This window comes from Dreissena polymorpha, chromosome 15, assembly GCF_020536995.1.
Source record: "Dreissena polymorpha isolate Duluth1 chromosome 15, UMN_Dpol_1.0, whole genome shotgun sequence".
Lineage (NCBI taxonomy): Eukaryota > Metazoa > Mollusca > Bivalvia > Myida > Dreissenidae > Dreissena > Dreissena polymorpha.
This window is the reverse complement of record NC_068369.1, coordinates 31,641,436-31,666,154: the sequence shown is the minus strand read 5'-3', so window position 1 is coordinate 31,666,154 and position 24,719 is coordinate 31,641,436. Positions and strand designations below refer to the sequence as shown.

At 33.3% G+C, this 24,719-nt stretch overlaps 3 protein-coding genes across 9 annotated transcripts in view; 2 read left to right on the top strand and 1 right to left on the bottom strand.

Moving 5' to 3' along the window:
- LOC127861225 (uncharacterized) overlaps positions 1 to 24,719 on the top strand; it is a 323,777-nt gene that overhangs the window by 235,015 nt on the left and 64,043 nt on the right. The gene's annotated exons all lie outside the window — the stretch shown is intronic.
- Positions 1 to 24,719, top strand: part of LOC127861230 (uncharacterized) — a 235,241-nt gene that overhangs the window by 146,479 nt on the left and 64,043 nt on the right. The gene's annotated exons all lie outside the window — the stretch shown is intronic.
- On the bottom strand, positions 11,929 to 24,181 carry LOC127861227 (uncharacterized). Of its 2 annotated transcripts, XM_052399643.1 has the most exons (12): positions 23,912 to 24,181; positions 22,494 to 22,655; positions 20,982 to 21,044; positions 20,375 to 20,557; positions 18,616 to 18,711; positions 17,818 to 18,030; positions 16,645 to 16,758; positions 16,393 to 16,420; positions 16,204 to 16,222; positions 15,836 to 15,948; positions 14,588 to 14,849; positions 11,929 to 13,838 (listed from the first exon to the last, which is right to left on the bottom strand). In XM_052399643.1, the coding sequence occupies exons 1-10, from the start codon at positions 24,006 to 24,008 to the stop codon at positions 15,901 to 15,903; spliced, it is 1,023 nt and encodes a 340-aa protein (XP_052255603.1). In that variant the 5' UTR covers positions 24,009 to 24,181; the 3' UTR covers positions 11,929 to 13,838; positions 14,588 to 14,849; positions 15,836 to 15,900. The 2 variants fall into 2 exon arrangements, with proteins under 2 accessions (XP_052255603.1, XP_052255604.1); XM_052399644.1 differs by lacking the exon at positions 20,982 to 21,044.

Genomic DNA, 24,719 nt, shown 5'->3' with positions numbered 1-24,719 from the left:
AATAATGATAATAATGATAATGATAATTATACAAATAATAATAATAATAATAATAATGATAATAATAATAATAATAATAATAATAATAATAATCATCATCATCATAATCATAATCGTACTAATAATAATAATGATAATAATAATAAAAGTAATAAAAATAATAATACAAATAAATATTCTTTACGATGTTTGTTTACATGTATTTTTCTATTACTAAATTTTGGAGAATATGGTTCCGCTTTTTATATTGCACTTAATGTTGGCTGTGCTCGACAATACTGATTACCGTTTATGGAAAATAATGATTCTGGGAATTAAGTCTCATATACAATGTAAAAACCTTAAAAGTAACACTAATCTTGCGTATATAACGTCATTAGCTTTTCATAGACTTTGCATATTTTTAACTGATCTACAGTATTCAAAATATCGATTTTTACATTGACATTTCAATATTCAAATGAACAGACAATTGAATTCAATGCCGAATTCGAGCCACTTAACTTTAATCTTTGATTTGTTTCATTTGTATATGATTTTGTTCATGCAGCTATAATATTGACTGATCTTCTCTTCAATTATCAAGTGCGCCTTTGAAGATTATATATCACCCATTGAGGAAATTACAAAAACGACACACAATGTTGCACAAATGTGACACAATATTTGATTTAATAAAATAACTTGGACTATCAGAATATAACAGACCAGAACATAATTTTATCACATATAATCTTACAGTTTCTTGTCTTTATATAAAATAATACAAAATACATGAATATATTAAGTGGATTTAGCAGAAATATCATCGTTGGGCCGTTATACAAGTTTAAAACGTATGTTTTTTATTTCCACGCATTTTAAAAGCCAGTTTTAATAGCGCCCTTATACGCTTTTCAGCTATGTGTACTCTTCGACTGTTAAAATACAATGTGGTTGACACTTATCAACCGATTCCGCTTCTCGAAATCACGTTGTTTAAAAAAAGGGGCTTTACTGTGAAAGAACGTCTTGCAGCTTTAAAATCGCATTTGTGTGTGTGTGTGGTGGGGGGGGGGACTTTTAAGAAAAAAGGGAAACTACTTCCATTACATTTTCATTTCCTAAATAGGAATGACCTCCCGTGTCACATTAATTTAATAAGAATGCGAGCTGCTTTTTTGTTTAATCAACTTATTACATTTTAAGGTTTGTACAATATAAAGAGTATTTTCTTTTTCTTTTTTTTTAATTTTACAATTATTGTTATGAATAATAACAATCCTACATTAAGAGAACGTTTGAAAACATTTGGTACATATTTGTATTACATGTTAAAAAATTATGTCTGAAGCATTTTAGAAGACTTCATTTATGGATCAATTTAAAACTAGATTAAACATTTGATTTTGATGTTAAACATGTATAAAATGTTTATAATCTGTAGTATGATTTAAAGAATAAATAATGAAAGGGCGAATAAACTGTTTTCAAATACAAATAAATAGTGAACGGTCAATTGTTGAATCTTTAAGTGCTGTGTTAAAACAGATAGACGGAAGTTATTTAGTGGCATTACTTAAGACAGTACATGGAATTCCGAGCGCTTATTTTCGACGGGGCACTTAGATAAAATGATCCTGAACCGCTTTAAGACCGTGTATAGAATGAAGGTCGTGATCAGACTTTAAATACTTGTACCAATCTATTTATACATATAAAACACTTTAAAGGGACCTGGAAAAAAAGGTTCAAATTCTCAAATTTTCGTTGCAGTTATGATATTTTGGAGGAAACAGTATTACTAAACATTTACCCTAGGCTAAAATATCCAATATTTCGTCCGACGATTTAAAAACATGAACATTATAAAGTTTTACAAACGCGAAATAATTGCATCATTTGGAGAATACTGACTGTGTCTTTATATATTTTATGACAAAACGAGGATTGCTTGTATAAGGTATAAATACACCACTCACTGTATGGAAACGTGTGACCGATTAGTTTAAATATTTAACTTGTATTTCAAGGGTCTGTGGTCTGAGCCCGGTTGAGAATGACTTTATAATATTTTAGCATCACTGGCCAAAGGCCAGCGTGGCTTATGTCATGGTCCTGCGTCCGTCGTGCGTGCGTCCGTGCGGTAACTTTTCCTTTAAGCATCTTTTTCCCCGAAACTACTGGTTCAACTCTGCTGAAATTTCTCAGGAATGTTTCAGGGACGTACCTCTTTTAAATTTGTTCAAATTATGCCCCTTGGATCAAATTTGACCCTGCCCCGGAGTCACAAAATTGAAAATTTGCTTAAATAAGGCCATTTTTGTGAAAAATTTCAAAATATTCTCGTCCATTACCATTGAGCTTAGGGTTATCAAATTTGGTAAGTAGAAATATGTAATAGTCCTTCACCAAATTTGTCCAAATTATGTCCTTGGGGTCAAATTTGACCCTCCCCAGGGGTCACACAATTGAACATATGCTTATATAGAGTCTATTTTGTGAAAACTTTAAAAATCCTCTTGTCCATAACCATTGGGCCTAGGGCTACCAAATTTATTATGTAGTGGCATCTTATAGTCTTCTACCAATGTTTTTTTTCAAAATTTGCCCCTGGGGTCATGTTTGACACGGCCCCGAGGGTCACAAAATTGAACATATGCTTATATAAAGCCTTGTTTGTGAAAAATTTAAAAATCTGTCCATAACCGTATTGCACATGGCTACCAAATTTGGTATGTAGTGACATGTAATCGTTGTCTTTTTAGTTTGTTAAAATTATGCCCCTGGGGTCAAATTTGAAACTGCCCAGGTGGTCACACAATTGAATATATGCTTATTAAGTGCTTATTTTCTGAAAACTTAAAAATCTTCTAGTTTATATCCATTGGGCCTAGGGCTACCAAAATTGGTATGTAGTGACATATTATAGGCCTCTACCAAGATTGTTCAAATTATTCCCATTGGGTCAAATTTGAAACTGCCCCGGGGTCTCACAATTGAATATATGCTTATAACGTGCTTAGTTTGTGAAAACTTTAAAAATCTTCTTGTTTATATCCATTAGGTCTAGGGCTACCAAATTTTGTATGTAGAAACATCTAATAGTCCCCACCCAAGTTTGTTCAAATTATGCACCTGGGGTCAGGTTTGACCCTGCCCCGAGGGTGACAAAATTGAACAAATGCTTATATATGGCCTTTTGTGGGAAAACTTTAAAAATCGTCCTGTCCATAACCTTATGGCATAAGGCTACCAAATTTGGTGTGTAGTGACATGTAATAGTTTTCTTCTTAGTTTGTTCAAATTATGCCCCTGGAGTAAAATTTGAAAGTGCCCCGGGGTTACACAATTGAATATATGCTTAGAAAGGGCTTATTTTGTGAAAACTTAAAAAATCTGCTCGTCCATAACCATTGGGCCTAGAGCTACCAAATTTGGTATGTAGTAACAATTAATAGTATCTACCAAGTTTGTTCAAATTAGGCCCCTGGGGTCAAATTTGACCCTGCCCTGGGGGTCACAAAATTGAACATACGCTTACATGGAGCCTATTTTGTGAAATCTTTAAAAGTCTTCTTGTCCATAAATATTGGGCTTAGGGCTACCAAACTTGGTATGTGGTGACAAAGTTTTCTACCAAGTTTGTTCAAATTACGCCCCTGGGATCAAATTTGACCATGCCCCCGGGGGGTCACAACATTGTACATATGCTAATATAAGGCCGATTTGGTGGAAACTTAAAAAAACTTCTTGTCCATAACCATCGGGTTTAGGGCTATCAAATTTGGTATGTAGTGACATCTAAAAGTAAAGTACATTTATTCACATTTTATCCCTGGGGTTAAATTTGACCCTTCCCCGGGGGGGTCACAAAATTGAACATATGCATATATAAGGCCTATTTTGTTAAAACTTCAAAAATCTTCTTGTAAATAACCATTAAGCTTAGGGCTAAACAATTTGGTATGTAGTGAAATTGTATAGTCCTCTACTTAGTTTGTTCAAATTTTTCCACAGGAGTTAAATTTGACCCTGTCCTGGGGGCCAAAAAATCGATTATATGCTTATATAGTGCCTATTTTGTGAAATTTTTAAAATCCTCTTGTCCTTAATCATAAGACATAGGGCTACCAAATCTTGTATGTAGTGGCATCTTATAGTTATCGATCTTATAGTTATCTACCAAGTGTTTTTCAAATTAGCCCCTTGGGTCAAATTTGAGCCTGCCCGGCGGGTCACAAAACTGAACATACGCTTATATGGGGCCTCTTTTGTGAAAATTTAAAAAATATTTTTGTCCATTTGGCCTAGGGCTACCAAATATGGTAGGTAGTGACAGCTAATAGTCATCTACCTAATTTGTTCAAATAATGCCTCTGGGGTCAATTTTGACCCTGCCCCGGGTGATCACAAAATTGAATAAACGCTTATAAAGCGCCTATTTCTTGATATTTTTAAAAATCTTCTTCTCGAAAACCATTCGAACTATGGCTACCAAATTTGGTATGCAGTAACATCTTATAGTCCTCTACCAAGCTTATTCAAATTATGCCCTTTGGGTCAAATTTGACCCTGACCCCCAGGTCTACCAATTGAATGAACATTATATACGCTTATATCTTACTTTTTTTGTGAAAACTTATTAAAATATTCATGTCCTTAACTCTAGGACTTAGGGCTACCACATTTTGTAAGTAGTGGGATATAGTAGTCCTCTACAATGTAAATTTGATCCAGCCCAGGGGGTCACACAAGTGTACATGTGTTATAATACGGCCTATATTTAAGTATTTGCACATGCAAATATTTGTTTCAGCCTTCTTTTTCAGCAAAGAAGCGATACAGGGCCATCATGGCCCTCTTGTTTAATTTTAGTCTTATTGTAATAACTATTTAGTTCCAATGTTTATATTTATCCATTTAAAGCATTAAATGACAAACTTCAATACATGACAAAATATGTGAAAAGGTCCCTTTAAGCTATATTGTTTCTATTGTTCCTTTGTTTGCTAGCGGAAGACCTCGTAGTGCATTGTTTTGTGCTCAACCACCATGGCGAGTTACGAAAAGACAACTGTACCAAAAGCTATTCGTCCGTCTGCGTAAACGGTAAGTAGACATAACTCATAACGGTTGGTTTAACGTTGTTTACCGAATAAGAACAATGATTTTGAGTTTAGGTACGAAGGAAGGATAGTTTAATCGCTTTTGTGAATGGAGATTGTTTAAAGGCTGGAAACATACACACGGTAATGCATTTTGTAATATTGATTTCAAAGATGCGTATGCGGGCCGTTGTTGATTATGATTATGATGATGGTGATGCTAATCCTGTCGCAGCTGCTGTTGCTGCTGCTGTTATTTTTGCCTGTGATGCTTATGATTGTTATGAAAATGATCATGAAGAATGGAAATAAGATGATACAATGATAATGATGATAATCATGTTGTTGTTGTTTTTGTTGGTGAAGATGTGACTTCTGGTGGTGTTGACGTTGACGAAGAATATGTCAACATTAAATTTTGATTTATTGTACTTAAAGTCAATGAAAACAATTTGCAGTTCTAAAGCGTATTAAAAGGTTATAACCATACATAAGCAAGACAATGTTTGTTTCTTCATATGTTTAAACCCGATACATGAAACAAATATTTTGATAATAACAATATTGATAGATTTATAAGCTATTCATTTTATGACTATTTTAATGCGGTATATAGGTTCGGGGTTTACGCGCCGTTGTTCAACGCGTAATGTAACAACGAAACAATGAAAAACAATTGAGTAGAACAATCAGCGATAACGATGTTCAATTTGTTTGTTCATCTTTCAGCAACTGTTCACGACACTATACAATACAGCGGACAAGAGTCGAATGTTCCAAACTACGAACCGACGTCATCGACCACACCCGTGACATCATCAGCTGGTACCTTAGAATTTGTGACGTCACTAGTTACATCGGAAACTAACGGTGGCGTTGATTTAACCACTAGCGCAGCAAACAAATCGTCCGATTTGCACGATTCCACCAGCGATCATATAAGTCGTGCCACGGGTAGTTAGATCGCTGTGTTAGGATTTTGTAATACCTTTAATCCCATCCCAACCCCATCGCCCACATTAACATTTCATGATAACTTTTAGTGAATAATAACTTATTCGTTGTCAATACGTCGCATAACCTAAGAACAGACTGCAATATGCAAATTATTTAGTTTTGTGCAATGCTTTACATGTATGGTAAATTTAATGCGGATTATGGTTAATCGTACCCCATAGTATGTGTTCCTATCATGTATTTGTGTGACATTACATACGAGAAAAACTGCAATGATCCTAACTCAGTGTTTTTTGTCAGATAAACAAGTGATGGAAGAGAAAATCCTCATAGCGATTTCCTGCGTGGCAGTTGCCGTGGTTACGGCATTATTGGTCGCCGTCATTTGCTGCTGCAGAATCAAACGGTATCAGCTTATTTTGCATTTCGAAGCTTATGTTGTTCCTCCGCGCCTTGGTACTGCATATACCTCTTTCATTTAAGCCGTAAATTTAAACACTTATTCACACATGATTATAATAATTTATCTTAAACACAGTGTGTATCCAGAAAATTGAGGGGGGGGGGGGGGCTCAACTGGGGAGGGTGCGGGAGGTGTGTCCCCTTCCGTCGTCGAATTTGTTTTTTAAATGGCACCTTGGAATGATGAGATTTCCTGCTATCTAATCAGCATTTTGCATGTTAAAAGTGCATGTACAAAACAATTAAGAACTTGACTTCACACATCAAGTGTGACAGACACACGGACAGACAGACACACAGGGGTACATGTAAATCAAATGTCTCTCAAACCACTAAAGTGGTGGGAGACATTATCTTTTTCCATACTTTTTAAACAGAGTTAGATGGGTGGACCTCCTATTAAACCATGTTGGATATCCTTCTAGGTTACCCTAGGTACAACATTGCAAATGTTTATGTCCATGTCCCTATGAATGAAAAGCAGACACAAAGCGGACAACCTGTCCTGACCCATTGATGATCTTAGTTTTGCCTTAACAAGTCCTTGGACACTGATACTCCTTTCACACTCGCTTGATATGACAAGAACCCACTTGATATGGACGAAACAGTGTAAATGATGGGGTACATCTGGAAATTTCAATGTGCAACAGAGCCCTGAAGGGTAGTAGGTGGGTTGGGAACATCTTTCCACCTAGGCTGCCATAAAAATTGCAACTCAGTAGGCAGGGACTGAGGGGAAGGGAGATCATCATTGAACCATTCAAGGTCACTAGCACTGGCAGGAGGGGAGCACATTTGTTATGACTAACCCTTACCCTAACCCTAACCCTAAACTTCAATCCCATGGCTGCCTTAGCCTGCAAATCACTGAATCCATTTCGTTCACAAAAGTATCAACAAAGGGAGTCGTTTGGTTTCTTGTGTATTTCCAATGTAGGTGTTGCTGCCTCGATGTGGTCACGCCTTTAGAAAAATATTTAGATTCATACTAGCAAAGTAATTCTTCATTGTTGAGTATTTTTTTATTTAAAAAACTATGTATGAACATCAAAGCAGTAAGCCCGATTTGTAAAAAAAAAAAAAAAAAAAACAACAACAAATTAATTGCCATTCATTAAATTTGCAGTTGAATTTCACTGGCGATAACTTGTTACTCAAACGGATTATCGATCTCAAGAGCTAATACCAATTAAAATCATCAAAGAAACTTAATTATGATTGTCCATTGCGTTCGTCTAAACTCTTTAATTGCTTTAAATTTAAATATTGTTTTTCACAAGTCTCATTCGACAGTCATTTGTAAATATTTACCTATAGCTAAATGTATTGATGAATTTGATTAATTGAATGTATCTCCTTCAGCCAATCAAATAGCGAAGTTTATCACTTACAGTCAATGAAGCGTGCACTTAAGCTTGTGAAGGTTATATCGTCTGTACACATGCCTGGGGGCTAATCACACAAATCGACAGATGTTTATGGCTTAATTAGGGGCATATGACAGGAAATACACAAGTGGATTGAAACTGTAAGGGGCTCATTTTATTAAAAATCGTATCTGGCCAGCCAATGGGGGGGGGGGGCTTTAGCCCCCTAGCCCCCCACCTAAATACGCCTCATATTTTAATGTAACTGCGCCAAAAATGTCTAGCCACTCGCTTCCGTGAACTGCACGAATAATGCAATCTAGTGACAAAAATCAGTAGACAAGTGCATGCAGCTTGTTGATTCGTTTTGCATTCCGTTTAAACATCCATATCAACTAATTGATAATTTGCTGCTATTAATATTTTTATTATACGATAAATTGGTTTGAAATATATTAATTCAATGCTTGCATGTATTAAAATGTCGGCACACATGAGTTGGGTGCGATAGAGTTAAACGAGATAAATTGTCTAAATGTCTTAACTGCCTTTGACCTTTAATCAGAAGTGAAAAGTCAAGAAAAAAGTCCGTTATGTAAATGAGGCAGCAGTGTTTAGGCTGGTAGGCATGCAATGCACAAGTTCACATGACGCTTAGAGTTTCCGTCCATAAACTCATAAAATTTTAGGATAAAATCAGAATTATTTGGTGCTTGCCTTACAGGAAACCGAACAAAGACCGCAGACCAAACCTCTTAGAAGGCTTTTCCGAAACGGCGGACTCCGTTCATTTTAAAGATGCTCAACACTACGAAGTTAGTGATATCAGCGAATATGCTACACCCTCGGACGCAGAAACGGGCGGTCCTAGAACGGCACGGCCTCGTTCGTCCATTATAGAAGGCGAATACGACGTGATTTCCAATTCCAAAGCAACGGATAAATCCAAACGCCAGGTGGCGGTGGTGAAGGCTTATAGTCACGTGGCAATTGTTCCAGCCAATCAGAGACGCGAGAGCGATTCAAATATTGAAAACGCATACGACGTGTCCACGTTAAATAAGCAAACGACCGTGACAATATCACAACAGGACGGCACTGGAAATGTTTATGGTCATCTGGGGGTTACATAACTTCAAATAGGGAACACATTTTATATGTTTTATAATGTTTTTGGCATCGTTCCATACACGTAGAATTGTTATCGAGTTGATATATATATTAATGCAACATTTACAATACGTATTACAAATTCAAACGGCTTGCGCAAACAGACACGCTTTTATATTGTATATATTGAATTTTATATTTAACATTTGGTGAATGTTTCCATAGAAGTTCTTCTCGTCTTTTTTGATCTTCAATTGCGATACTTTTTGTTATACGTATGATCCCACATTCAATGTAAAAATAAAGATATGAACATGTGTAAACGTGGCATCGGATAAAATAAATATTGATTCATTTATACAATGCATTTCAATGGGTTATTTGTGGCACGATATGCAATTTTGTATTAAGGGTGTTTGTTTAAGATCCTTTTAATGTGTACCTGCGCGTTTACAATACAATACAATATATTGTACAATACTTGAATTCCCTATTGAATTACAAATGCTATAAAATGAAAAAAATCATATTCCAATATGTAAATGTTAAAGTATGCACTGCAAGATATTGAACAGCATTTTAATAGCAACGAATACTAACCGAGAAGTCATGTCACCAAATGAAAACGCTTTAAATATCCAGGCCATATTGTAATACCCTTAATACAAAATTGCATATCGTGCCACAAATAACCCATTGAAATGCATTGTATAAATGAATCAATATTTATTTTATCCGATGCCACGTTTACACATGTTCATATCTTTATTTTTACATTGAATGTGGGATCATACGTATAACAAAAAGTATCGCAATTGAAGATCAAAAAAGACGAGAAGAACTTCTATGGAAACATTCACCAAATGTTAAATATAAAATATATACTGGATTTTAACAAAGTCGGAAGAACATGTTTAAAATAGATGCGTCCGGTAATTTACATATGTGTTTGTGAAAGAAGCAAACACGTACGGTTGAAGGTGAGTTGCTCACATTTTTATTCAAGTGCATAAGTAATTTGTTTATATATTGAATAGGGCCGTGCTCTGTGAAAAGTTGGTTTAATGTATGTGCGTAAAGTGTCGTCCCGAATTAGCCTGTGCAGTCCGCCTAAACTAGATCTTTGCTAAGAAGAGACTTTCTTGAAACGAAATATATCATAAAAGCGGAAAGTGTTGTCCCTGGTTAGCATGTGCGGACTGCATAGGCTAATCTGGGACGACACTTTAAGCGCACGCATTAAGCCCCCTTTTTTTTACAGAGCACGGCCCAATTATACGATGTTGACATTTAATTGTGTATGAGTCTTTTTCTAATTTATTTCAGTCGCTTTTGTACAAGTAATCTATTGATGCTCTGATACAACTACTCTATATCGTGTTTGAGTCAACGCAATTTCTAAATAAACTAAATAATGTTTTCAGCGGTCTTGAGTTATAACATAATTATTAATAATAAATCGTGCATGTGGAAACCGTCCCCAATTCGCATACTTTCACGTGGAATGTTATCGTATTAGAAAATGTCAAGAAACATACCTTTGAGCAGTACTAATATAAGAATGAGATTAATTGCTAAAATAATAAATTATCTTAAAATTAAATGTTTTTACAATTCATTGGAACCGAATAATGAAAAAATACTTACGAATATTCTAGCGGTATAAATAACTAAATTGTGGCTCAGAAAACCCCAAGAGTGAAACTAGTAAGAATATATTAAAAGTAAACTCTCTGGAAGCGTCGTATTGTACCGCAGCCGAATGAGGTTAGTTTAATATTTCACGTATACCGCATATGCCTGACAAAAGGAACGCAATTATCCATATAGATATGATTACGCCATCGGACTTGTCCTTATTGCTTCAATAACAAAAAGACAAAAACAATTTTGTATTTCAACTAACATCTCCAAAATGTATAACGGTAGGTGGACAAAACCTTTTTTGTTTGATTGCCTTTATATTTGACACACGCTATTGTCAACACGAATGGCGTAATTCTAAACTATCTTCCCTTTTAGTAAATTTTGCCAATATTATTGAAAGTGAAAAAAATATTGAAAACTCGACCTTGAATACCGAAATAACAAGAGTAAAGGATCGGCACCAAATAAATCGGTTGCAGGGGTTGGTTGACGCAATTATAAAGTAGGCCTTAATTTTTTTCTTCTAATTAAATTAATTTATTGTTTTGTGTAAGTAAGAAGTGTTTTGTTGTGATAGAACTCTTACATGTCTGAACGCAAATACATATTTGAACGGCTCAATGTTCTCTGTTCTCTATATGTATTTAGAGGTTCAAGTAGAAACTACATTGGAAAGCAAGTACACGCATTTTATTATGCGTACATGTATACAAACACTATTTATAGTGTAAAAACATGAAATTTTCAAATTACAAATTCAAGGAATTACCCTTTTTTAGAAATAATTTATTCTTTCGTTGAATATTTTTGTGTAGGTAGAGACATGTGATTATGCATCACCATGATGACGACCAAAACATAAGGGATCAAACCAAATAGAGTTGCTGTTATTTAGGATTCAAACCAACTAGAGTTGTTGTTCTTTAGGAATCAAACCAAATAGAGTTGTTGTTCTTTAGGAATCAAACAAAATAGAGTTGTCGGTAGTATGGAATAAAACCAAACGAAGTAATTGATTTGATCGTGCGAGATTACACATATCACGTAATAGTCTATAATTGTAATCTATATTAATACATTTCCGGTATAGTGACAGAAACAATATTAGTTAATAATATCAATATCAATATCTGACATATTTGTCAGAGGAAATAACAGAATATTCATTGATAAAGAACCATTTAAAAGGTGTTTTATTATTATTTTTTGATCAAAATCTTTTTTTAAAGCACAAACTAATTAAAAAATAAAGTGAGGGAAGCATATATGTATCAATAACTTTCAAAGATCTAAACACCAAAATAAACATTTATTACCCGTTAAAAATACAATTAAAGACAGGATGTTCGAATGCCTGTTAACACATTTTATACAGACTGTTATTTACATATCTTGCTAAACAGTACGTGTTGATTTATAACTAACATTTAACCATTGTTCAGCCAAGAGACTTTTCTACCACAATAAAAAATATTAAAATGATAAGCATAACACGTGTCCTGTTCACTACGTCACTTATTGTTTACAACTAAATTTGTAATCCATAGATTTTTGTATTGAATTTTTTTCGTTTATACATGTATATCAAAGAAAAGAAATGTGACAAATGAAATTTTTACTTTAAATGCTACAATATAACGCTGAAAAGTATTTTGAAATTAACAACAACAACAAACACTTAAAAAGAAAGTAATCACAAAATAAATTTATGTATGATGTTATCCCTCAAATTAAATATCCGCAGAAATACGTTCATTAAATTATAAAACAACAGAAAACTGGATAATTCTGTAAGTATGTTGGACGTAAAAATGCTTATGGTGTAGATTACTTAATATAAAGTCATATGTTATTGTTTATTTTTATCGTTTGCTATTTGTTTTGGAAAAATACTTTTAAGCGTTACTGTGACGACGGGCTTTCATTACAGGGAGTTAAGGATTAATTTGCTCTTAATAAGGGTAACTGTTCTTCAAATACTTTCTTAGCAGTGCAAGTCAACTTCAAAAAGGAATTAAGTAAACTTTCTGAAACTACAAAAAGCGATACAGATCAAACAAAAAGTAATCGAAATGAAATAAAAACCCATGTTTGTCAAACGTCTTATATTTTACATGTATTACGCCAATATTAATATTTGTTGAGGAAACTAGTGGCTTTCGGCCAGTGCAATTAACCAGAAATAAGATAACAACTGTGCTGCAAATGACATTTTGCCAAATCTAGACAACGGTAAGAATGTCATTAAAAAATACACACAACTTGTGATTTACTAATCTAATGGAACTTAATGGAAGTAAAACAATATCTTTGACGTATTTTCTCAAATATGATCATTAATTCTATGTTAAAAGTTTCGAAATCCTTACCTTATTGTTCTGTCAAAATGCTTCTTGAATACATTATTAACGGTGCTGTCCATGCAATGTTAGAAAAATAAAACCTTGGTGTAATAGTTTTAAGTTTCCAACTTTGTTGTAGTTTTCAACTAAGCGAAAATACAAGCCAAGGTTTATGCATAGGGAAAACCTGCCTTTCCCCCTCTTTAAGGCACTACATTATATGGTCTTGGTCTAATCTTGAAATGATTTTAATCATAGTATGAACTAAGTCTGAACCTTGGTTGTTGTGGACAACATGCAAGATAGATAGATAGATCTATGTGACAAACAAAAGGCAATAGTTACCCATGCTTCCGATACACACATAACACATACACATATGACCAGCTAATAATGATTAATACATGTTATATATCACATATATTGATGAAGTAAATATTTTAGATAACATGGTTAAGTGAATTAAATATATCACATTTACGTAAAATGCGAGTTTAGGAATATTTATTTATAATTAACTTAATTATCACGTTTAAAGAGAAACCTGGCAACAACAATCGATACAAAATATATGTATGAGAAAAGAAAAATATAGATATATTTTGAATATTTACAAAACACACATACATTATATGACAGGCTAATAATGAGAAATACATGTTATATATCAAACATATTTATGAAGGAAATATTTTAGGTAAAAGAATTATGCGGGTTAACATGGTCAAGTATTTCCATTATGTGGTCGATTTCAGGTTCAAGTTTGTTTTTAATTTAAAGAGGATGGTTGACCGTCGTGGGGAGTGAGCTTCAATGGATTCAATCTTGATAAGTTTGATCTCTCAAGCGTAGTTCGTTCCAACCTAACAAGAAAATAAATAACTTTATTTCGATTGAGAACCAGCAATGAAAACATGTCGTGTGTGTATTATGCTGACCTATGAGTACATATGAGTAGTTGGTCATATTTAAATAGGAAAATTGTGATCGTTGTATGCGAAGAAACAACTAAATGTAACTACAGCAATATATGTTACACACGTCATTCTGTTCTACATAAACGTTTAGAAAGAATAAAGATAAAAATATGCATGAAAAGAGTATACACGTACCTTTTCATAATTTAAATAAGAAGTAGTGAATATAACTGATTACAATTTGAATATAAATGATTCAATTTACTGGTAGAAAGAAATCGCATAGAAAAAAGTACAAACACGCAGTATTCAATAAAATGTAGACGAAGTGTTGAATCCTTCACAATATATATTAATTTAATTATTGAATGAAATATAGCAATTGACTTTTCCGATGCGGTTTCTATCTCCTTACCGCCGGGACCCAACAGTGACGTTGAAACAACACAGCTATCTAAGCTGCTGGTTCCAAGCGCACAACATTAACACTTCTGGGGAAGTTTAACTTTAGTAACAAACTTTATGAACGCGTTTAAAACAATATTGCGTACAATTGTATAGCCTTATCATGTATATCAATATGTTTTAAATAAGCTTAATTTGGTGTTGAGCAATTCAATATCTTATTTCTACATAGTTCAAGCTTGGACCAAAACATATATGTGCCTTTTTGGAAAAATTGGTTAAATATGTACCTTATTTAACAAAAAAATACGACACTATGTCCTCGGATTCGGGGTTTGTCTGTCCTGGACCATCTTTTTCCGATATTTCGACATCATCGTAATTTGTGTCCCCTGGATCGTCATTTTCCGGTTCGTCGTTATTGTTCTCTTGTCGTTCGAACTGTGCCTCAACTGGTACATCGCTCCCAGCTATGCGACCAATTACATGAGACGTTTCTGTTGACATGAAGCTGCGTCCCACCAAGGAAGTATACAGATGCTTTTCTGTCATCTGCGGATTAATTTTCAGGAATGATAGGAATATTAAAACTCCAGAGACGCCACTAGAGGGAAAAAAAGTTCACCTACTAGGAGTTTATTTATGGAGAATTATCATTTGACTGTACAACACAGAACCGTTACAAAAACAAAACACACGACATACATTATTTATAACTAGGTACGATGCCTTTGCCAGAGCAATTGAATCAGTTGAGACTGAAAATCGGTTTCAAGTTATACAGTATAATTAAGCGAAACTCCGGCTGCTGGGCAGTATTACATTCTTGTTATACACAGTTTGTTGGTCCTTTATTGAAGGCAGGCAAGTGACCAATTGCCAAAACAGTACGAACAGCACAATACGAAATAACAAAACACGCATAGAAGAATAAAGCTGGTTTCACCGCCTCATTTTAGAGCGCTCAGCCTCACATTTGGCCCAGCAATATTCATGATACAAATACGTGTAATTTGATCTCTTGGCATTGCAACTCAAACTAACCAATAATAAAAGGGAATTAAAACGCATTCAATATAATTACCATATACCGTATGAAGGAGACTAGAGCCACAGAGTTACAACTTTTTTAGATCTCAAACTAAGTTACACCTGTAGTTTTGTAAGTCTAAAATTGATTGCTTCTTAAGTTGTTGTAAAATAGTGATTCAGTTGTTATATTATGATTTATTTACCTGCCGTATTTAGCATCGATATAAACATACGTTAATCGAGAACCATGATTAGGTGAAATACTGATTAAATTACGAGCGAATGCGTTAATCGTGACGAGAGTCAAACGTGGTTGCAGGGCGGGTTATTTTTTTAAATCTATTTAGTTATAATATTCATTTATTAATAAAAGATCAACTTGTGGTGGAAAGTTATGTCTTTCTTAGTAAAATATTAACTTCAGTTATGCGTGACATTTGGAGTTCAAATATTGAAGAAGACAAGTACTGAACTAGACTGTATTTGAAGCATATGTGCATCCTTACATATCAAAGCCAGCCAACTAGATGCATCTCAACAAAACGGGTGTATGGTGTTGCCTCACGCTCTGTTATATCGTCGGGAATGACATCATAATTAGCGATGTTGTCGCCATGACCTACAGCAAATAGGTAAATTATATCACAACGATTTTGAATGCGTTAAAATGGTAAAAACATTTCATACGTGTTAATGCGTTTGGTTTGTTTAAAACAGTTTTGATACAGTTGTTTCTTTTTACGATTGTGTAAGCAAATTAACTGAATATTACTGCAAAACGCAGAGAAAATATGACGTACTTGTATCATTTATTTAATGCATGTCGCCATTTTGACAGTTTACAGTATATATGGAATTATATAAAAGAACTCACCCTGCGGAACATTCGATGGCTGTGCAAGTTCGTTCCCCAAAAGAAACAATAGGTAATGATCTGCACATTGATGTTAATATCGTTGATTTCAAGTAAATTAAACCATTTTATTGTCAGACGTATTTCATCAAAAATAAACATGTAACCAAATCGGAATATTTATAAAACGTACAATACACATATTCTTACTGTTGAAAGGTAGTTCGAGTGTTGTTCCCTTCATTTGGAGTAAAAACATATCTCGTTGCAAAACCATATGAAATAACATACATATTGTTTAAAAAACATTCAACATATTAATTATAATGACTGATTGTTATGAAAACGTATCTTTGTAAACTACAATAGTTGGTTGAATGGAATCATATGTTTTGACAACATGTTTTATAGCATAATTTTAGTTAAAGATCTGCATATAAAAAAGTATGATATGTTGCTAACCGTGTTTCCTCTTGAGACACATATACGCGACGATGACGGTAGGTACAAGCAGACATGGGCCAAGAGTTGTTGCCATCCATATACTAATGGACGATGTCTTAACATCTTCGTCGGCTATTACATAGAGTATTCAAAGAAATGTCAATATCGAATTTGTTGCACATATGTGCTATTTAATGCAAAACGAATTGTATTATGAAACACCAACCTTTGATTTCTCTTGTACTGGGAATAATGTTATTTATTGAAGTGTCACTTCTATAAATACGCAATAGATTAATAAAATTCGTTCCAATAGAAAAACCTGGTTGACAGGAACATATTTTCGATATAAAGTAATTAAGGATTGTTATCTTTGCTTGCTTTCAACAGTGTGTGGGGTGAAACCGGGACACCCCGATGAGTCATATGGTAAAGTTGGGATCCATGTGCCCAAAAATGTCAACAAAAATCTATAAAAAATAATCGGCGTTATCAGTTTGTTTTGCTCATAGGGGCATGGTTTGCGCACACTTTGTACAGACCCGTGGGACTAGATTCCAAAATATAGTAGAAAGCCACAACACGACGTGGAACACCAACTACTAAACCCATGATCCGAGCTTTGTGGTTTTACATACGATTTTTTTTATAGATATTTACTAATTGAGTCAATATTAAAGATACGACATCCGGGGCGATTCCAGTTCTCATTCCATCAGCATTATTGTTAAAATTTTTGCAGAGTTCAAATGGACTGTGTTACAATTATAAGATATTAAATCTGAGATTTATGGTTTCAGCGGAACATACATTGTACATGATAGTTTTGTACTTTAAAAGTTATACAAATACGATATTCCACTGGGAAAGGCATTTTTACACCAAATGGATATAAATTTAACAATCTTTACGATGTTCAACGCTAAAATTGAATCCCTGAGCCTTGCGTTGTCACAAAAGTGTGTGTTTAAGTTTAATTACATATATTTGTTTGCTCCCATGACCTACATATCTAGTGGACCGGAACGAATTTAGTTACTGTGAAAGAGTAACCTTATGATCATTCCGGTGAAATATCCATCAAATCTGCTCATCGGTTAAAAAGCATTTAACATGGATCGATTTATTAATTATAGAACTGAATATTGGGTTTTGGCGTGAGGGCGATGGACGGGGTCTAACGTTATTTACTTTTAGGGTCGCTGGTTGAATCGTTCAAATGAAACGATGTGTTTAATGTGCTAGTGGCTACATCAACGCCAAGGTAAGTTTCCGATGTAACTAGTGACGTCATAAACTCTGAAGTAACCACTGATGATGGCATGGTTGTGCTTGATGACGTCGGACCGTAGTTTGGCGTCAACGACTCTTGTCCGACGTACCGTATAGCGTCGTGAACAGTTTCTGAAAGGGTGAACGAACAATTTAAGCATGTTGAACATTTGTCGATAGACAAAAAACTTAAATGTAATTTGATTACATTTGCATTGCAAAAATAGGGAAGGTTAAGTAGCCAAACTTTTTTGTCGTTAACACTGATATTATACACGAGTTGTTTCTAACTTTGCTAAGAATGTTTTATGACAGAAATCTTCGAAATATGTAAGCAATAATCTTTCCTCATGTGGACGATTAATTTAGCATTTCTATCGAATGTAGCAAAACGATCGAAAACTCAACATTGTAACAAACATACTTGTTACGCCTTACAATAAAATTCTCATTTTAAATGTTTACAATAAACGAAAAAAACTGATCGCGAAATAGCATAGCAACGCATTAACCATACCAGTTGTATAAGAGTCATTTAATTTAGTAACCAATAATAAAAGTCAGTGCATCGTTTTCCTAACAGCACATTGTATATCTGATGTAAGACTATGCACTGCTGCGCTTTCGAATCTTCTAATCCTTTACTTGATTCCTTCATCATAATCATAATAATTATAAAAAGAGGATAATTATAATAAAAAAGTAACTTCATTTTACCATTTATACAGATGGATGAATAATGTTTGGTACAGTTGTCTTTTCGCACACGGTCAAAGCCAATGAGCACAAAACAATACACTGTCAGGTCTTCCGCTAGCAATAACAAAATAATGCAATCAACGATAACATGAGGAGTGGTTTATAGCAATAAGTATCACGTAGCAAGTATTTAAATTGTTTTTCGGTGATCGGTTTTGCAAGCATACATCAAAATGAATTGTTTACGGATTGGCAAAAATACAATTAAAATAATATTGATTTTAATAACAAATAATTCATTATATACATTACTAGCAACATAAGACGAATGACTACGAACAACGTAAATAATATCGTATTGACTATGGATAACCATTGACCGAAATCGCAGATGTGTTATCATTTAGATTGACATTGGATAATACCTGTTTAACCAGCAGAGCGTTTACAAAAAATCTCAGTGGCCGAGGGTAAGCGTGCGAGGTTACACTGCATACACGCTTTTAAATGTGTTTTCATGATTAAATGATTATTTTAGAATATTTCTGTTTTGCCTTACTGATCTTTCTAATCTATGGTTACTGTGCATGTTTTATTTTACGTAGTTCTTATAGTTTAAGTTTGAGATTGTATTGTTTCATTAATTGTCTTGTAGCTATACACATAGGATAGGTTTATAGCGTCGTGTTGATCTTCCTAATCTATGGTTGCTTTGCATGTTTTTTTTTTATTTTTTTATTTTTACGTAGTACTTATAATATAGGTATAATAGAGTAGTTTTGTCTATAGTACAATTGAGTAGTTTTGATCGATTTGTTTTGAAACAGTGTTGCAAAATGTATTCGTATCTGCGATACGTCAAATGTTCGTAGGTAAATCGCCTTTGAACGTGTACTTTTGCATGAAAAGAGCGCTATATAAATCCGGTATAATAATAATAATTTCGAATATATCAGTTTTGTACCAACAATAATTAAAATGTGTTCCAAAATGAAATTATGGAATCAATACAATTTAAAGTAATCATTTTGTGGTTACGATATTTTTAAACAACTAATATTGGTTGACTTATTTATGTAAAAACACGATAATCATACAATTTACTACTTAACCAACACGTAAAACAAAGCTTACTGAAAGGTTAAATGTTATAAACCAAACAAGCTTAATATTTGTTTAATAAATGTAGGCTAAAACATAATCCTTGTTTTCTTTTTATTTTATTTCTGTCATTTATTTTACTTAAAATGATCATAATACTAATAAAATAAATTGAATAACTGAAATAAAAATAAAAGATAAACTATATTTTGTTGGTGGTTATGGAAAGCAAAAATAAAGCCGAAGTGAACGTTTTCTGATAACTGGTAACTCAGAGGTGTGAGATCCCGATTCATATTGCACATATAGTTTAACCTAATATCTCCATATTTAGGCAAGTTAATGAGAAAAAACGTGTCTCTGTGTTCTGAGTAAAAACAATCATTAACATGTTACCTTTTTTCCCATATGGAATTCTAAACGACTGCTTGCAATAAATGAAGTTTCGTAACAATCCATGGTAATTTCGGAATGGGGAATTCACCCGATCAAAAACCAACCGCTCAACCACCGAAACAAATCAATCGAATGACCGATTTGTGTATTCTTTAATTTGAACTTGCGAGATTCAACCAAAAGCATACAGACATGTGTACATTGCTCCTAAAACTGAGCTTAACGGTCAGCTGGTTTATACCGATACTACATTTCAAACATAAATTACAAATATTCTTACAATTTAGAAATTGTCCGATTTCTACAGCCTGTATCCAATACCAAGTGATTATAGAAAAACCAAACAAGTGCAGGTTGGTGTGATTAACTAACGGAACATCCATATGCGATCCACTGGGTTGATTCTGGCAATATCTGCGTCCTTCCTCAAACGTCATTCTTACGTCGTTAGCAAACGATGTGCCTTATACGTAAAAGAAAAAATGTGTTAATTTATTCTGTTAAAACAGTATTATTCTGTTTAAACGAAATCACTTACCTATAAAGAGAGGTTACTTTTACACAAATTAAACATACATATAAAACATTATACAAACAAATTAAACAATGGCATTGTATTAAAGTTGTACATTACAATTAAAACATATATTGTGTATAAGTTATTTGCTACTTGAAGCCGCCATTGTCGCAGTGTACTCCTAGAACCAGACTATGGGCAATTAATACTCAAGGCCCTGAGAAGTAAATAACCAACAATCACATAAAAAATAGAATAAAATGTGTTCCCTGGTTAAGGAATACTTATTTGAATAAAATTTATGGTATTCAATTTCATATAATGCACGACATACAACTAACAATGACTTGTTATGTACAATATCACTTACTATTCATACAACGAACATAAGCGATTTTATTTTTCGGCAATTTAGCGAGATCAAAGAATCTGTCTGAAACGAAATTAAGGATCAATAGTTTACTCGTACAAACATGAGTGCAATAATTGAATAATACGGAAGGAGATTATGACAATAGGGACGTTTTAATAAATGATTTTCAATCATATAGCGGATTCTTTAACATTTGATAATGTTATCGTATCAACAGGGAATAAAATCAACAAAAGAGCCATAATTGCCTTTCAGCCCTAAGTTCACCGACAACAAATGCTTGAAACTTAACCAGGCGATCTACGTTCTTTACCACACTTTGCCCAGATTTAAAAATGATCTTCATATTGTTAGGATAAACATTATAAACAAGTGACACCAAGGCTGTATCACATACGTAGCCCTAGGTCGGTCATACGTTTATTTAAAGATTTGACCTGGTGGCCAATTGTTCAGACAAACGCCCGACCAAGTTGTAGTACACGTTAGTCATAACTGTTTCCTTAGAGTGGTAAGAGTTTTTTGTTGTAATATTTTACCTGGTGATAAAGTTACTATAGTGGCTTAATACTTAAAATAGCCAATTTATATCACAATTGAGTATTGTATATAGCTGTAGCCAATGTTTTAAGTTCCGGTTGTAACCAAGTTTGACCTTGTGACCTTTTTTGTAACCGCGTAGAACTGTAAACATTCTTACCAGGACCTATTCAGATTGATTAATAAATATAGCTTTAATAGGGGTGACACTGTTTTTTTTAATTTTACCCGGTGACTTAGTTTGCAGACAAATTTGACCACGATTCTAACATGACCCAGATATTGTCTTAATACACATTTTGACCAAGTTTTGTCAATATTTATCGAATAATGTGGCCCCTAAGAGTGGTCACGAGCTAAGCGTTGACTACGCACTTCACACAGCGCACGACGATAGACGTCAGGCATAGGGTGATCATCTTTAGCACTAAGTGCTTCGGTAGGCTAAACTGTAAAATTAAAGTCTAATAAAATAAATGAATATAGACATTAAAAATGAATAAAGAAAATCATCACTAACACGAGGTATATACGACTGTTTGAACAACGTGATTGGGTTTTAAAGTGGCATTCAAACTTGATCTGTGTTTTACTCTTTAGTCTGAAAGAAAGTCAATTGAGGAAGTTTGTACTTGCGCTTGCATCCCATTTGGAAAATTGCACACAGAGAAACATATAAATCTACTAATATACTTACAAACAATACTATGATTTATTGGATATCGACAAATGAAGTATAATAACTATTAACATAGTGAAGAGATGTGTCTTTTAGTAAAACACTCAATTAACATAATAGAGCCATTGTAACCAGTCCCCTTATGCATTTCTGAAGATATGTGAACTGAGGATAAAGCGTCAACTCCTGCAAATTGTTTTGTAGTTTGTGTATATACGTCTTTTCTAAGGAATTCAACAATTGTGCTAACATTCAAATAGAACATCAATTTCGTCACGTATTGGGTATACCTAGGTAGTTGACTCGCACTTCAAAGCCGTTGAACCAGATGGGATATGTTATGTTCATGTCAGGCGTTACATCCCACCACGTAGCCATGTCCAGACCACTTTGTCGACATTTTATGTACCCATCATACCATGTGCTTGATGGGTTTCTTATAAAATCTGCCTCTGAAATTGTTGTACATTAATATATATTTATATATAATATATATTATATACATATATATGTATATACATATATAACATATATAGATATAGAGATATATATATATATATATATATATATATATATATATATATATATATATATATATATATATATATATATATATATATATATATATATATATATATATATATATATATATATATATATATATATATGTATATGTATATATATCGATACAAAATTCTTATAGGTAAATGGTAAGCTCAATCGTATGTATGCTGGGTAAAAGCTCTAGCATGCATTGTTCGATCTCTCGTTCGTCTGGGTCTTTTAACCAGCATACATACGTTTCAGCTTACAATTCACCTATAAGAATTTTGTATCGAGACCACCCTTGTTGATATATCACTTACTACAATATACATCTATAGCAATATATAATCAATGACCAAAATCTAAGTTATGTCAATAACTTATTGATAAAAATTAATTTGCATGGTAATGGTATTTAAAAATTAACACAAATGCATTGTAAAAATTGAATATTTGAAAAATATTATATTCTATTCTGACATGATAATTATTAATTTGTGAAAAGACAAACAACAAACTAATAAGCAAGTGCGAAAGTGAATACTGCAACAGAAAACATGTTTAGTCTTTAATGAAAGTGACGTTACCATTTATCAGTATAATACATGCACAGTTAATGATGCCATACGTTAAATCGGTCCACCTTTTGTCACAGGATTTGTTCACAGCATGACAAAATTACAATTAAAAAAATCACATAATCTGAAAATCAATGCGTTCAAACAGGTGAGAGAAAACTTTTTATAAGAAAACTGTTTTAAATATTGGTTAATTTATGGATAATCATCAGTCTAAATCAACAAAACAATACAACAATAAAGCGTATATAATCGATATTTGCGAAAACGTGTGTAATACGATCATAACGTAATATATGGTGAAGCTGTATTAAACTCTTTTGTTTTGCTTTTATTATTATTAACGACAATTCTTTATAGTAAATATATGTTAGTTTATACAATTTGTGACATGTTAAGGTTAGGATAATATGTTAACATGTTCCTTTAATGCGATATAGATACAACTCAGATCGCATTATAATTTCAAATTAAACACACAGAAAATCGTAGCATCGAAACGATGTTCGTAGCTTCAGTAAATTAAGCATATCTAATAAATGACTCTACATATATTTTACGAATAAAAATACAATTTGACTTACCTAAAACTCCAACAATAAAAGCCAGTAGAAATCCTGTATACATGGCTTTTGTTTTCGGTCGCAGGGCGGCAAACCCAAACTTTGAAACCCCGGGCATATCGTAGACAATGTCAATGTTTATATCACAATACTGAGTTGGTCACATAGTTTATCTTATTATCAAATTTAATTATTGGTTTAATAGTTAATATGATTTGTTGTGATATAATTTACTTTAAGCAATGTTAAGGTTTCATGCTTATATTTATATATTTATAATAATACAGTGCTTGCATATGACACAATAAGTTTAAATTCCCTTAATATATTTTCCACTTAAAGTTTTAATTGTTTATCTGAAACAAGCATATTGGTTACGCCGTAAGCGATTTAATGCTTTGAAACTACAACTTACATTTAACTTCCTCAGTTGTAGGACAATGTCCACTTGTCACCTGGCACGATCCGACGGCTTTAGACAATCTAGTTCATTTCTTTAAATTAGGCTCAAAACCTTGTTTGGTTGAGTTGCATGACTATACATATATCAACTCGTTCCATTGTATTGATACCTGATTAAATCTAAAAAAATGAACGTATTTGTTTTTTTTTCGTATAAATTAAGGTTTATATAAAAATAACAGTTCCAAGGCGGACCGTAAGTTCTGAGTATTCAAACAAGTATCTGGAGAGGGTTTCACGTTTAGTTTCATAAGTGTTTAGTTATTGTTAGTGCAATGTTATCATTAAACACGGGGCTATTTTTTAACTTAAGATGAGATAAAAATCGACACATTGGAGTGCATGCATACGTTTGTAAAATGGCAAT